Source organism: Phoenix dactylifera, chromosome 17, assembly GCF_009389715.1.
Source record: "Phoenix dactylifera cultivar Barhee BC4 chromosome 17, palm_55x_up_171113_PBpolish2nd_filt_p, whole genome shotgun sequence".
Taxonomy (NCBI): Eukaryota; Viridiplantae; Streptophyta; class Magnoliopsida; order Arecales; family Arecaceae; genus Phoenix; species Phoenix dactylifera.
Genome location: NC_052408.1, coordinates 15,269,130 through 15,282,564, shown reverse-complemented (window position 1 = coordinate 15,282,564; position 13,435 = coordinate 15,269,130). Strand labels below are relative to the sequence as shown.

The 13,435-nt window shown below is 39.4% G+C and overlaps 1 protein-coding gene and 1 long non-coding RNA gene across 3 annotated transcripts; one reads left to right on the top strand and one right to left on the bottom strand.

Moving 5' to 3' along the window:
• Positions 1–787: 787 nt before the first annotated feature.
• On the top strand, positions 788–5,472 carry LOC120104277. 2 transcript variants are annotated; one of them, XR_005506736.1, is made up of 2 exons: positions 788–1,073; positions 3,490–5,472. It is a non-coding gene; the product is annotated as an uncharacterized LOC120104277 (long non-coding RNA). The 2 variants fall into 2 exon arrangements; XR_005506737.1 differs by having other exon boundaries at positions 792–1,073; positions 4,352–5,472.
• A 438-nt stretch (positions 5,473–5,910) lies between these two features.
• Positions 5,911–13,157, bottom strand: LOC103705579 (U-box domain-containing protein 33-like). The gene is made up of 9 exons (XM_017842362.3): positions 12,605–13,157; positions 11,844–11,965; positions 11,208–11,356; positions 10,652–10,756; positions 9,274–9,568; positions 8,747–8,887; positions 8,002–8,532; positions 7,085–7,852; positions 5,911–6,471 (listed from the first exon to the last, which is right to left on the bottom strand). Exons 1-9 carry the CDS (start codon positions 12,909–12,911, stop codon positions 6,292–6,294), a joined length of 2,598 nt encoding a protein of 865 aa, XP_017697851.2. The 5' UTR covers positions 12,912–13,157; the 3' UTR covers positions 5,911–6,291.
• Between the last annotated feature and the right edge of the window lie 278 nt (positions 13,158–13,435).

Below are 13,435 nucleotides of genomic sequence, written 5' to 3'. Positions count from 1 at the left end.
AATCTGATCATATTACTGCATGCATTATTCGCCGATATTGGGACAGCATATCCTATATGTCGGCATATTACATGCCGACAATGGCTTAAATTGCAACCCAACGTGGTCGCCGAATTCCAAACTGTTGCAAGCATTTTTTATTTAAGACCTTTTACACGACAAATATTTTATGCGCAAGTACTCTCATAAATTCTTTCTTCCTAACTTAAAATCTTTGATCTTGAGGAAGGTGTGTTTCTGTATGATTTTTTTGAAGAAACTAAACGATCGAATGTTATGACAAAGTATTAATCATTTTAAATGTGAGACCCGGTCCAATTAAGTCTATCTTAGACTGAAGTCGTAAGCCCAACCGACTTCAGCCTTTGCTACTATGTATAAATTTGTCCAATAAATTATTGGAGTTTTCATTGCCCACAATAAGGGATTAACAAAGCAGTGTATTGGAAGGCTCCATATAAACTTGATCTTAATAATTTGCAAGTAACTAAAGGTCTAATGGAGGATCTAGTAGTAATTTTTGCTTGCCAATATATGTAGCCATATACTGTGTAATGACCTATCACTAATTAAGGTTCAATTAAGGGCTTCTTAACAATTTCGTCTTAACATACTGACGTCGCAGAACCATTCTCAGGTCACTGAAACTGTTAGCCCCACCACTTTTAAAAACCTAGAGATTAAATTAATGAGCTTTTTGTAATTTTCCCTCGATCTAAAAAAGATTCTGTCGTTGCTTCAAAAACTCGGACTTTAGAACCCTTGGATAATATACAGTTATGCAGGGAGCTGCGTATAACGTTTCCCGTATCTCTTAGATCTATTGCGGTTCGAACGAGGAACAGGGGCTCCTTCTCTCCCTCGTCCACTTTCCTCCAATCCATGGCGACCGCCGCTCTTCCTAAATCCGGAGGCCTACGAGGACTCGCCTCGTAGGGCTCCAGTCTCTGAAGAGGAGGAGAAAATTAGGGGGCTTTATCTCCGATCCAAAGGATTCCCAAGTGGAAAATCCGGTGGAGGGAATGAAGACCGCGGCTGCGAGGATCAGAGCTTCCATTTCTATGTCATATCGAGTAATGAAGCCCTTTTCCTCCCACTCCTTCACTAATATTGCTCCATAGCCTCCCCCCTCTCTCTCTCCGTGGAGTTGTGGCTTACTCTTGTTTTTTCGAACATTTTTTGGGGAAAAATTTCATTTGGTATGGCATGCCCATCGATGAATTTGCTTAATATGGCGGTCTATCATTCTCTTTATTGTTCTATTTGGTTCCAGTTTGTTTTAAATTTCCAGAAACTTAATGCTTAGAATAATACGTTTGATGGTCTCCATGTCCATCAAGTCCCCTTTTTTATTTTATAATTTGATAGCCGTGTTATTTTTTTCCCTAAAATCCATAAATTCTAATGATAGTCTGAAGGAGTAACGAATGAAGTGCAATTTGTGTATTGGTGTAAATTTATGTAGTTAATATTTAGCAAACCTGAGTGTATTAGTTGCCATTTAGATTTTAGCCAACTGGTGACATACTAAAAGTGCCTTTTTTAAATTGTTGTTCTACTAAATACATTTTAATTGAGACAGGAAAGTCAATTGATAGGTGGGATGATCTAGATCATTTATTAGTCTAATCACAAAAATTTTATTAGATGCGTGGTTGGGATAGGTGCTTATCTAGCCATTCATGGCCTTCAAGCAATCCAAATTGCCTCAAAGCATTCTTATCATGCGATCCTTGTTAACTACAACATGGGGTTTCAACAATGTGAGTGGACCTATTGTTTAGAAGTAACTACTTTTGGAAATTTTGGACTTCCTGCACCATTTTGTCAAAGTTAAAAAGAAATATGCTTTGTGTTAACCAAGCTATACATATCGTGAATATCTTTGTTTAGTGTTATGCATTTTTTGGTTCTTTTACCTTTGGCCTTCAAAAAACTATAATTGATTCATGAGTAAATGATAAATACAAATTTTACTTTTTGCATAGTCTTGCTGCTTTTGTAGGCCTAAAAAAGGGGGAGGCACAGAAATGGTGGAGAGGTAACAAGAGGAATTCTTCTGACAAAAATTTTGTCAAGCCATAGAGAGGATTTGAGAATGAATTCTGAGATAATATCAGATATCACTTTATATATATGTAAGAGAAGATGGGAGGACCCCATCCAGCTTCTATCCAAGTTAATTGAATGGAACAACAAAGTTGCCTCCTAAAAGAGGCAAGCAACATGCTACAGAAGCATCAGCCTGTCTTCATGGAAACCCAAATAACTCCATAGTATCATACAGAACCTAAGTTATCTCCAAGACAAACAAAAACGAAAAGAATCCAAAACATGACAGCCAGAAGCACTCATCCAGCAAACCCACAACAAAAAACAAAATGATACTACATAGAGTTCCAGAGTGCCCATTATAGCAGCACCTGATCAAATAGTGCAAATCATGGTATTCTAGCTGTCTTATTAATTTGAAGATTAACTTGAGAGGACTCCTACAATTGGTAAGGTACAGTATTGTATGTAGCCCCTACACTATTGGTTGACTATGATTTAGTTAAAGAAGACAAAGAGATTGCCCTGTAAATGTGTTTCCAAATTGTGAAAGTTTTTCATGTTACCATTCTTTATATTTCTTGGTTTCTTGGCAATATTTCCCACAAAACTAGAACACCAATTAAATGATATTCCATTTAGCAATTAACAACATCACGGATGTCTGTTGATCTGTCCTATGAAGAAAAAATCATGTGGTTATATTTCTGTAACATATGTTAAGACATCGCCTCCATATTAAGATTAACAAGTGTGCAGCATGAGCTGCAAAGCAGAAAGACCAACATATTTAGCAAAATATCAAGACAATCATTTAATAGGCATAGAATGAAGTAGATGAACAAAACTACTAAGATAGCATATTAATACCTTAATAAAATGGCACCCTAGCCTGCACCTTTATGTGTCTGAACATATTTTTACACCTTAGGCATGGTTTGATTACCAGATGCTTTTCATGGCTGCGCTCCCTTTTGATGTTTAATCTTTTCCTTCTCCTGCATCTGCACTGTCAAATTTTTCTTGGTTTCCTGCAAATCAAAGGAAGAAACTCAGGAAAACAAGGTGTGATCATATTTAAATTATTCATATGCATGCGGCTAAATTACCAGCTAAAAAAACTTCTTATTCAAATTACCAGAAAGAAAGGAATTGTTATTCTTAGTAAGATAAATATAGTTTTCGTCAAAAAGATATACCATCTGAAGTAGGTCTTATCTCTACAAAAAGTTTGTCTGCATCAAAGTGTTAAATATCTACATGATAAATTTTATATTGAGACATGGTTTGCTTATATCTGTTATAATAAATAAGTAGGTTTCGGTTGCCATATTATTTTTAGATACTCTAGATAGCACATAGCATAACCATGGCCGATGATGAGACCAGTAATTTTGGTGGAGAGATGTTTGATGCATTTTTGCAATTTGTTTGAAGGCAAAGGTGCAGGCTTAAGCAAGTTGGAGAGGCAAACTGGGTGATCTTATTAGTGAGAGAAGCATATGCAGGTCATATCCTAAATGTGCGCATGTCCTCTGCAAGCCTCCACCTTGGTGATCTCTTCTGCATGTTAACCAGATCACATTACATGTCTGATGTTTGTATTCAGTGTCACCATAACTCCCAATACATGATTTTGTGGTGGTAAATGTGCATTTGTTGTCTCACCAGGTAACTCTCCACTGGTACATTAGTCAGCCAGAAACTCCCATCTCCTCTTATAGCCAGGATAACTTTCAAGTTTTTGTTTGCACTCGAAAGTTGTCTGGCGTACTATCACTTTAAAAATAGGTAGTCGAATCATTTGAACTTCAAGGCAGGCATATAGTCTGCCTATAGTATTTAATAGATATGATGCTAGACGTACAACACAATGTCCAGCAGACTGTTCGGGTATGAGTCTCTTAAAAACAAACTAGTTACTTCCTCCAGGAAGTTATTTTAATATTTTGGGTTCGTTATGTCTGATTATACAAAATCATTCAGCAAATTTGTTTGGTGCAGCCAAGTTTTAACTGGTAGCACTACCACCCTGGTGATCTGTTGTTTCCTCATGATGAGAGTTAATTGAGGCTATTAAATCAATGACTCATATAGTGGAATTGCTCATCAGCAGTATCAGTGTTCGGTCATATATTCTTCATGCTTTGTTGTGCACCTTGTTTTTGGAAGTTCAAAAATTCCTTTGTTTTGCAATCATAAATGGTTGAAGTTGTTACCTGCCATTGTTTGTAATATGTCAAGTGTCCTCCATTACTTAGACATGAGGTTTGGCCTTTTCTTTCGCTCAAATTCGCAGCATCTCAGTGTAAGACAGAGAACCTGCTCAGCCTGCAGAAATAGCCAATGCCCGGAGGACTCATCGAAGGTTTGGTGCACCACCCTCCTATCATATGCCTCCTTCACCTGCTCCACAATATTCAACTCTGGCAGTCCTGCCAACAGCTGAAGGACTATGATCCAAAAAGAATAGACATCAGACTCGGGAATCAGCTGCTCAGTGTTGAGGAAAACAGGGTCCATGTATCCAAATTTTCTCCTTGGGTTTGTCTCATGGCAGATTGTTGCTTCCTGTGATAGGTCCTGATGTATCAGCTGAGCAGTACCAAAATCTCGAAGCTGGATGATGTCATTAGCATCGAAGAGTATATTTCCAAATTTTATATCTACATGAATTATGGCATCAAGCTTGCTGGAGTGAAGGCAGATGAGGGCAGAACGCTGCTCATTGATGACACAGAAGCAGTCCTGCCATGAGAGTCCACAGGCAAGCCTTTCGCTGAGGTTACTATTCTAAATTCAGAATCAATTCAAACGCGACTCAATCCCGAATCAATTCTGAATAATAGTGAATTGGGTTGTTTGTTTGGTTTGGTTCAGCCTGCCTGTTATGTTTGGTTTCCACCTGCTATTGAAGAATTGACTCATTTCAATTATGAGCTAACTTTGGATCATAAGAGACCCAATCCAGAGCCTGAACTGAAGTGCATGCTCCCATGAATGTCCTTCCAATCTGGAAGAATATGGTAGCCTTGCTGCCTCACTTCTGGAACCGATTCAAATATAAACTAGGCAATGGGAAGATGCTTGGTTGTCTGACTGTTCTTTGGACTCCCTATTTCTAAACTTTTATTCAGCTGGTAAGAAAAGATGGACCTCAGTGGAATCGGATTGGAACAGAAGGTTTGAATAGAGAATTCACTCTAGTTTTGTTAGCAGTGAGTCTGATGCAAATAATTGCGGCCGGGATGAGGGCCAAGGAAACATGGTGGACCTGGAGGCCACTAATGAGTTCAATTTAGAGATGCTACTGCACTAGGACCTATGATCATTCTAAGATGTATAAATATGAATTACCTCAAAAAAAAGATATGTGAATATGAAATAAAGTTTTTTAATCTGGATCCCTTTTGTTAGAGAGAGGCCAAGTAAAATTTCTTATTAAAGGTTTTTTTTTTATTTGAACCTGAAAATCTTCCAAGTGGCAAGGAATGCCAACTAGCTGAAATAAAATTAGTCGAGTTAATAATGGCTCAAGATGATTCATTTTGTTAAGTTTGGTATATATACATTGTTGACTGATTTTTAACAACTTTAAAATTTTGAGATTAAATGGTTAGTCAACACATATGAGAAGTTTTTTGTGCATTCGTGAACATTGCATCAAAGAATACTTTGTGCATGAGAAGTTCTCACTGTCCCCGACCCAGATCTCTTGCTATGAGTTCTCCACAGGACATGGAGTGAAGTACGTAAAATTATGATACTAGCCATTTCTTATTTGGATGCAAACTTCATTATGTTGAAAGAATGAAGAAGATGTATAGCATACATTTTCATAGATCAGAGAATCCATTCTAGCTTAATATATCATGCAATTAATAGGGAGATGTACTAGGCAATGAACTACTTTGATGAACTTGAAACACAAAACAAACTCATACATCCCATATATTTTCTGTTTTTTTTTTTTTTTTTTTGTACAATACATCCTATATCTTTTCAATATAAGGACAACACTCTCTCTCTCTCTGTGTATATATACTTACATATACAAGATACTACAAATCTAAAACTGTTTTGTACGCAACTAATTTGAGAGAAAAAATGCTTATAATCACCGATTATATCACCAAATACTTGTGACGGAAGAACCTAGGACATCTCTGATGTGGAGTGGGGTGCAACCAGTTCAAGTAGGGTTCGACATGCAACCGAAGAAACATTAGGGAAATCATTTCACTGCTGCAACCATTGCTCGATCATAGAACGAAGGTTATCGTTGGGAACAAGTTCACAGTGGGGAAGCTTGAGGTTGGTCATGGGTGATGTATCGTGACCGCTGTCTAACCATCCTTTTATTGCCTCAGCTTCATATGTGAAGCCATCTGCTGCTATATGTGGATCCTTCATGATCTCCTGCAACATCATTCAAGAATACCAAAAAATTGAACCGGGAGCTTTGCTAAAGAGAGCGAATAAGGAGTTGCAAGAAAGTATTGAATACTAAAAATTGTGAATAAATAAGAATAGGCTTGGATAAATTGGGAGATACTCTGGGAAACATAACTGGTACGTGCCTTTGAGACTCTTATGGAAAATTCTATAGAAAAGCAGCAAGGCCTATGATTTTATACAGCATGCAATATAAAAACTCGATGAGCACGACGATACACAAACAATAAGGTGGATTTATCTTGAAACATTGGTGAGAACTAAATGGCAGAGAATTACTTGATATGGTATGGGCCTGTGCCATGAAGACTGAAACAAACCCTCCCCTTGTTCTCATTTCATCATCTTAATGGAATCCAAGAAAAAGGAAGGACCTAACATAATATAGTCGGAAGCAATGTGAGAGGATTTTGAAGAACTTGTAATGATCAGTGGTTGGAGGCCTCGTAACGATCGGAGAAAAGGAGGATGACTATGCTTGTGGTATAGCATGCATAAGACATCAAGTGGGTAAAACTGAAAGGTTGGATTGTGAAAAACCTGAAGTCATGCACAGTGAATACCAAGTAATTCTAACCTTAAGTATCGGACAGATGAAGTAGGATGGGATGCAGTCCTCTGAAGCTTTCAACATTACTGATGAACGAGATGACGCCATGGAAGAAGCAGCAGCCTTCGTCATGGGCTCAAGCACCCTCCAAGCCTCCCCCGCAAGATCCGGACGTCTCTTCCTTTCGACCTCGCAGCATTTCAATCCCAATTGCGCCAACTTCTTGGCCTGCACATAAGGCCAGCCCCCTGCAGAAGCATCCACTATCTCATCCAAGCGTTCTTTTTCCAGTGCGTCCCTCACCTTACCGATAATTCCGAGCGCCGGTTTTCCGGTCAGAAGGCGCAGGATTGTGACGCCAAAGGAGAAGACATCGGAGTGCGGCGTGAGCTCCCCCGAGGTAAGAAACTCAGGGTCCATGAAGGCAAAGGTGCCCTTGGGACTGGTGCGGCAGTAGGGGGTGGCGGTGGTGTTGGACTGGACAAGGAAGCGACAGATGCCGAAGTCACCGAGCTTGCAAGTGAAGCTGGCATCGAGGAGAATGTTCGCTGGCTTGAGATCACCATGGACCACGCTGTGGGGTTTCTTAGAGTGGAGGAAGAGCAGCGCAGAGCGGATCTCTGCAGCAATGCGGGTGCGAGTCCGCCAAGAGAGAGGTGGGGTGTCGTTTCGGCAGGCGAGGCGGTCCTCCAAGCTTCCATTTGGAAGAAACTCGTAGATGAGAGCCCAGGCTTCTGGGCATGCTCCTATTAGCGTGACAAGGTTAGGATGCCTCACTCTACTCAGAACTTCAACCTGCGATGGTATCCAAAGAAGGAAAGCTTCACGTCAACATCAAAGAACAAACTGTTTAGAATCCAAAGTTGGAACTATGATGCTAGAATCATCATTTTTGACAGGCAAATCAAATAACCTTCCGTTCTTTGATCTCTTATGTGTCCTACCTCATGATGAAATTCTGACTGTCCTTGCCTGCTTTGAGGATTCAACATCTTTATGGCCACTGTCGTATGGCGAAGGAAACCCTTGTACACACTTCCATATCCTCCTTCTCCAATCTTTAATGAATCATCGAAGTCCATAGTCGCTTGTTTCAACTCCACGTAAGAGAATTCTGAGAAGATTGCTGTTCCATGAGTGCCATCAGTAACCTCTACTTTCTTTTGATTCTGCTCTTCAGCTTCCCTAACCGCATTATCCCGCTCTCCCCGCAACTTTTCATGCTCTAATCGCAGGGAGTTGAGGAGATGTTGAGCTTCTGATAGTTTTTCTTCAAAATCCTTCACAATGCGGCCGGAATCAGCGATTTGGAGTTCCAACTCCATTCTCTGCTGACAAAGCTTTTGGAATTCTTCAAAGTCATCATCTCGCTGTTTTCTTAACTTCTCCAATTCCGTCCTCTCTCTTGCCAGTCTTTCCTCAGTTTCTTTCCTCTGTTTCATCTCTTTGGTGTATGAATTCTCTGCCGCTCTGACCTGCACAAGAGAGATGGTATGACGGGATGCAGGTATGGAATGAAAAGATTGTTTTCCTGATATTTTTCTCTTTAATCTCCACTTGGATGACTGCAATATTCTCTTTAATCTCACATTTATCTAATGATCAAGGTGGCTATGCTCGAATAAGGATGACAGGTAACAAATCATAATGCAAAGGCGAAACTACAAAAAATCTATAACAGGGTCTTACTTTTCGGGTAGCCTGATATAAGTCTCTTTCAGCTTTCTGACGCCTGCAAGACTCTTCGTAAGCTTCACGTTTCAAAGTCTCTGCTTCCACGAGTGCAAGTTGCAGTTTTTCGTATACATCATCATCTATCCCATCATCATCCTGCCCATGACCAGAAAGTTCGCTGTATCTTAGTTTCCTTTTATTCCTTACATATGAAAACAAGATAGGACTATCATCTTTTTGTCCTGATTCATAGCTTGCTAAGGTACCAGCGAGCAGTTACATATTCATCTTGATTGTAAGACAGGTATATGTAACTCACTGGACGATATCATCCTGACACAAATTAGCATTTTAGCTGAAGAATTTTTTCCTTAATTAAAAAAAAAAACTTGGGACTGTTAAGTTAGAAGTGAATTCTGCCTACACATATCTAATGCATAGTATAAAAGAATTTGAACTAATGTTACTAAACCTTATAATAATGTCATCTTCCTCAAATTTTCGAATGCCAGAATATAGTTTAATTGGAAGAATGTACCCACCAAATCATGATGTAAAGATGCAAACCCATGATTCTCTTTAGACTCATGAACTGATGGCAAATTTGATGATCCCTCTTCTCTCCCCTCATCCTTATGAGCTGGGACCAAAACCACGTTGCTTGGGCCTTCTTCACTCTGGTCTGAACACCTTGAGCTCTTTGAGATCCCCTCCCAGGGATCACTAACACTCCTCCTAATGCGGCCTGGACTTGATATTCTACCGAGGTCTTCATGAGGCAAAGCTAGGGGCATTGCCTCCCCCTGTGAATTGAAATCGGCATATTGTGATCCCTCCCTGAAAATAAGATCCCAAAGCGTGCAGGAATGAGAGATAATAAGCATCTATAATCTAATCAAAGATAATGGAAACATGAGTCAAAGAAAATTAACAAAATCCAATAGATATACCTGCTGGCTCACTGCACAAAATACAAATGAAGTGGCTATGGTGGTTTTGGCCAATTGGGATGACTGAAGCTCTACAGGCTTCTGGATTTATCAAGACAGTGGTGTTTCTAGCCGAAAATAAATGAGTGGGAAAATATCCTATGTTTTGATGAGGCAATTGAAATAATTAACTAGTTTTCATACTATGATCAGGTAGGCAGCAGAATTTCCTAGAACTTATCTCAGTGCACTAAATGACTCTTGCTTGCTATATTTTATACTTAGACATTTCCACAAAATAATACACATTTAAGGTTTAGAATCGACGATTGAATTTCATGTCTCAATAAAAAAATGTTTCCTTTGAGAGCTTCCCAGAGGTATCTGTCCAGCAAGAAAGAATGCTGTAGACTCATGCAAAAAAAATATGCAACTCAAGCCGCCACCTGAGATTAAATGGATTATTTTCAGAAATAAATCTATAACAAGTTAATAACAAAAACATAATTAATTATCGAATTCTACATTTTCTCTTATTCTCAGTAAAGTATACAGTCAGCATATAACTTTGGGGGTAGACTAGGAATTTCATAAAGAGATATACAGCAAATAGTCGAAACAAGCATGACATTTAAGTGAATGCGCACACATTATGTAAACTAGGATTGCAATAATGCATCTGAAACAATAATTTTGGATCTTATTGGCAGATTCAACCTACAGTTGTCTAATGGAGAATAAACAAAAGCAAGGCACAAATAATGACTTCAGCAGTTCTATATAAATCAAACGAAATCCATAAATCTTTTATGATAGAGGTATAACTTTTGCTTTTGAATGAAGAGTGTGAAAAGGCTTAGATGATAAGATTCAACTTTGTTCCAATAAAACACATCAGAACTCACCAAGTTGGATAGGCAAAATAAAGTAGAAGCCAGTATACTAAGAAAAGAAAAGGAGACCAAAAATGCTTCTTTAGCTTTGAACATACCTTATGCAGATCAGGTTCCCTCTGCAAACAAACCAGATCTTGCATGATGGATCAGCCTGCTGCTGCACACTGAGTGCTGTGTTGGACCTTAGCTCCTTCATTTTCCTATGCGTACAAGGCCTCAAATTAAATTTGGAAGTTAACAGTTATATCCACTTAATATTAAAATAAAGAATGCCCTTCTTTTATGTCTATTTGTCCTACAAAATAAAACAAAAAATTGCATAACTAAACTGGCACAACTATAAGATTCACTCACCCCAAGAATATTACTTAGTATAAGACTTGCAAATATTCAATATTTTTCCTCAAAATTCTAAATAAACAATAGAATTTAAGAAATTCTGCAAATAAGAGATGTGCCCGGACTACGAATTTATGCAAAGATATATTTGTAACTCCTCTCTTCTTCAAGAATTCTACCTTGAAATGGAACACATACCATTATGCTCTAAATTTAAATGGCATATAAGATAATTAAATTTTTGTAAGTGCAGCAAAGAATGTGATATTTATGTTTGGAATGAAATAATATACAAGAGTATGCAAAGCACACCTTGAATAATGTTTGTCTGCTGCTGCTCCCATGACCAGTTTCCTTTTTTTGGCTCCCATGACCAGTTGGGTGATACCATGCTGTGCTATGAGCTCCACAAGCCCTTTGCCAATGTCATCTGACTCAATTACTAGTTTCTCAGCTCGTACCTGTAGGACAAAGATTGTTTAAGACATCACTTGAAACATCACCACCTTTTAGCCTCCCTCGTTATTATTTTCTTGCCTTTTCCCTTTTGAGTGAACTCTCTCAAAATTATATTCCAACATCAAAATTTTGGTCTAAACATGATATATTGTACCGATCCATGCCGCCATATAACAGGCATAACACATCATATCGGTATCAAATAGATATGCAGTATGGGGTGTACTAAGTATTGGTATGCCGAACTAATCTCGTACGGAGTTTAATGACACAAGATGATATTGGGACGGGATCTAATACTAAGATCGAGAATCTTGGGTCTACGTGCCATTCTACCCTTTATTTTTTTAAGAACGACAGAAGCTTTGATTGAAAAAAATAAGCCCATATCATTATGCTGATCTTGCATTAAGACGTTCAGAAGCTAACAAACTTATAAGTGAGAAAAAAAAATGAGGGATAGAGAATTCTTGGAAGCAGCAAATTCACCTTGGAACGTGCACACATCACGATGTATTCATCTAGGTATTTGTCCAACTTCTCCCTTTCAACCTGCCAATATGCATTGACTTCACGCGCTGTTAGCTGGTTCACAGCAAACCAGCCTCCCACTGCAATCAAAATCGCAGCAAAAATGGTGAGAACAATATATGATACAATTTTTTTTTTAAGAAAAAAGTTCAAAAAATATACGCGGGCCAAGTTGGTGAAAATGGAATAATCAATGTAAAGAATGGAGGTGTGCATGATAACATGAAAAATTCTCTCTCACACGTTCAGAAGTGAGTTCTTTGCAGAATTGAAAACCCCATTCCGACACAAGGAAATAGATATCTCTGACAATAGACAAATCGCCCGTTAAGAGAGTTCTAAATTATCTTCCATAAGTATCCTGAACGGAGACTTATATTCCTTATTTAGAACCATAATTTTTTGTTCGAAAAAAAGGGAAAAAAATATATTCTTTTTTTTTCTCCTGCCCAGCCCAGCTGAGATCGATCACCAAGCCATGAGCTTTAACCAATTTTGGAAAGAAAAGAAGAACAAATAAAGCCCTAGCAAAAGCTGTTCCTTTGTCTATAAAAAATTATTAATAACTTCAAATGAAATCGAGCAACAAGGCATTTGTTCTTGGTTCTCGCCGAATCGAATAGAAGAAGAAAACCTCCAAGAAACAAGGGGGAAAACCCCGATTTCCCCCCCTTCTTTGGGAGCTCTTAGGGCAGAAAAAAAGACAAAAAAAAACTCACTCATTGGAATCTTTTGTGCCGGACGATGGATATGGACGATGACGATCTTTATCTTCTTCCTGGAGATGTTCTCAAGCACCCAATTGAGATTCGCCTTCCCCTCCTTCCCCTCCTTCCCCACCGCAACGTACACCTTCTCCTCCTCCTCCGCCGCCGCCTCCTCCACCGCAGGCTCCTCCACGATCTCCATCAGCCTACTTCTCCAGCCCCCCGACGACGGCACGCTCGCGGTGCGCCGGTACCCCCTCCTCTCCATCTGCTGCTGCTGCTGGAGAAATACCGGCACCGACGAGCTCACCAACGCCATCGCTCTATTCAAGTAACCGAATCCAGACACGAAGAAGAAGAAAGAACAAAGAAAGAGCAAGCTCTTCCGCTTCTACTGCTATTCCATTCTCAACAACAACTGAGACCTTCTTTACGTTCTCTTTATGATCTCTCTCTCTCTCTCTCTCTCTCCTTCTTTTACGCTTTTGTGGAGGGAAGCAGAAAGGAGTATCTTGTCGTGCTTCGCGCGATGCAGCACCACCAACTTCTCTGTCTTTCTTTTTTTTGTTCTCTTTCTAAATCTTACCTTCTGCGTTCGTTTTTAAGGCCCTGGACGCTGGATTTTTAGGTTTGGGGGGTGGGGTTGGGTTCCGGTCACCTCCCAAGTGCCGAGCCGGGAGGTAACGGGACCACGTGAGCTTAGTCAAACGTACGGATGGATGGGTCCACCCGGGGGAATATTCCCTTATTCCGTCGACGGCTCGTTGTTTCCTCCGCTCCTCCCTTGGCTCATGTCTATGAGATATGCGAGAGGGGAAGAAAGGTGGTATTCTGCGGGCGAAG

What these genes read in the sequence shown, in the direction of transcription:
- LOC103705579 (XM_017842362.3), bottom strand. Translation starts at nt 12,911, where the DNA reads ATGGCGTTGGTGAGCTCGTCGGTGCCGGTATTTCTCCAGCAGCAGCAG. An exon ending in TGATGTGTGCACGTTCCAAG is followed by an intron (nt 11,357 to 11,843) that starts GTGAATTTGCTG and finishes TTTGTCCTACAG; the next exon opens with GTACGAGCTGAGAAACTAGT. An exon ending in TATATCAGGCTACCCGAAAA is followed by an intron (nt 8,533 to 8,746) that starts GTAAGACCCTGT and finishes TCTCTTGTGCAG; the next exon opens with GTCAGAGCGGCAGAGAATTC.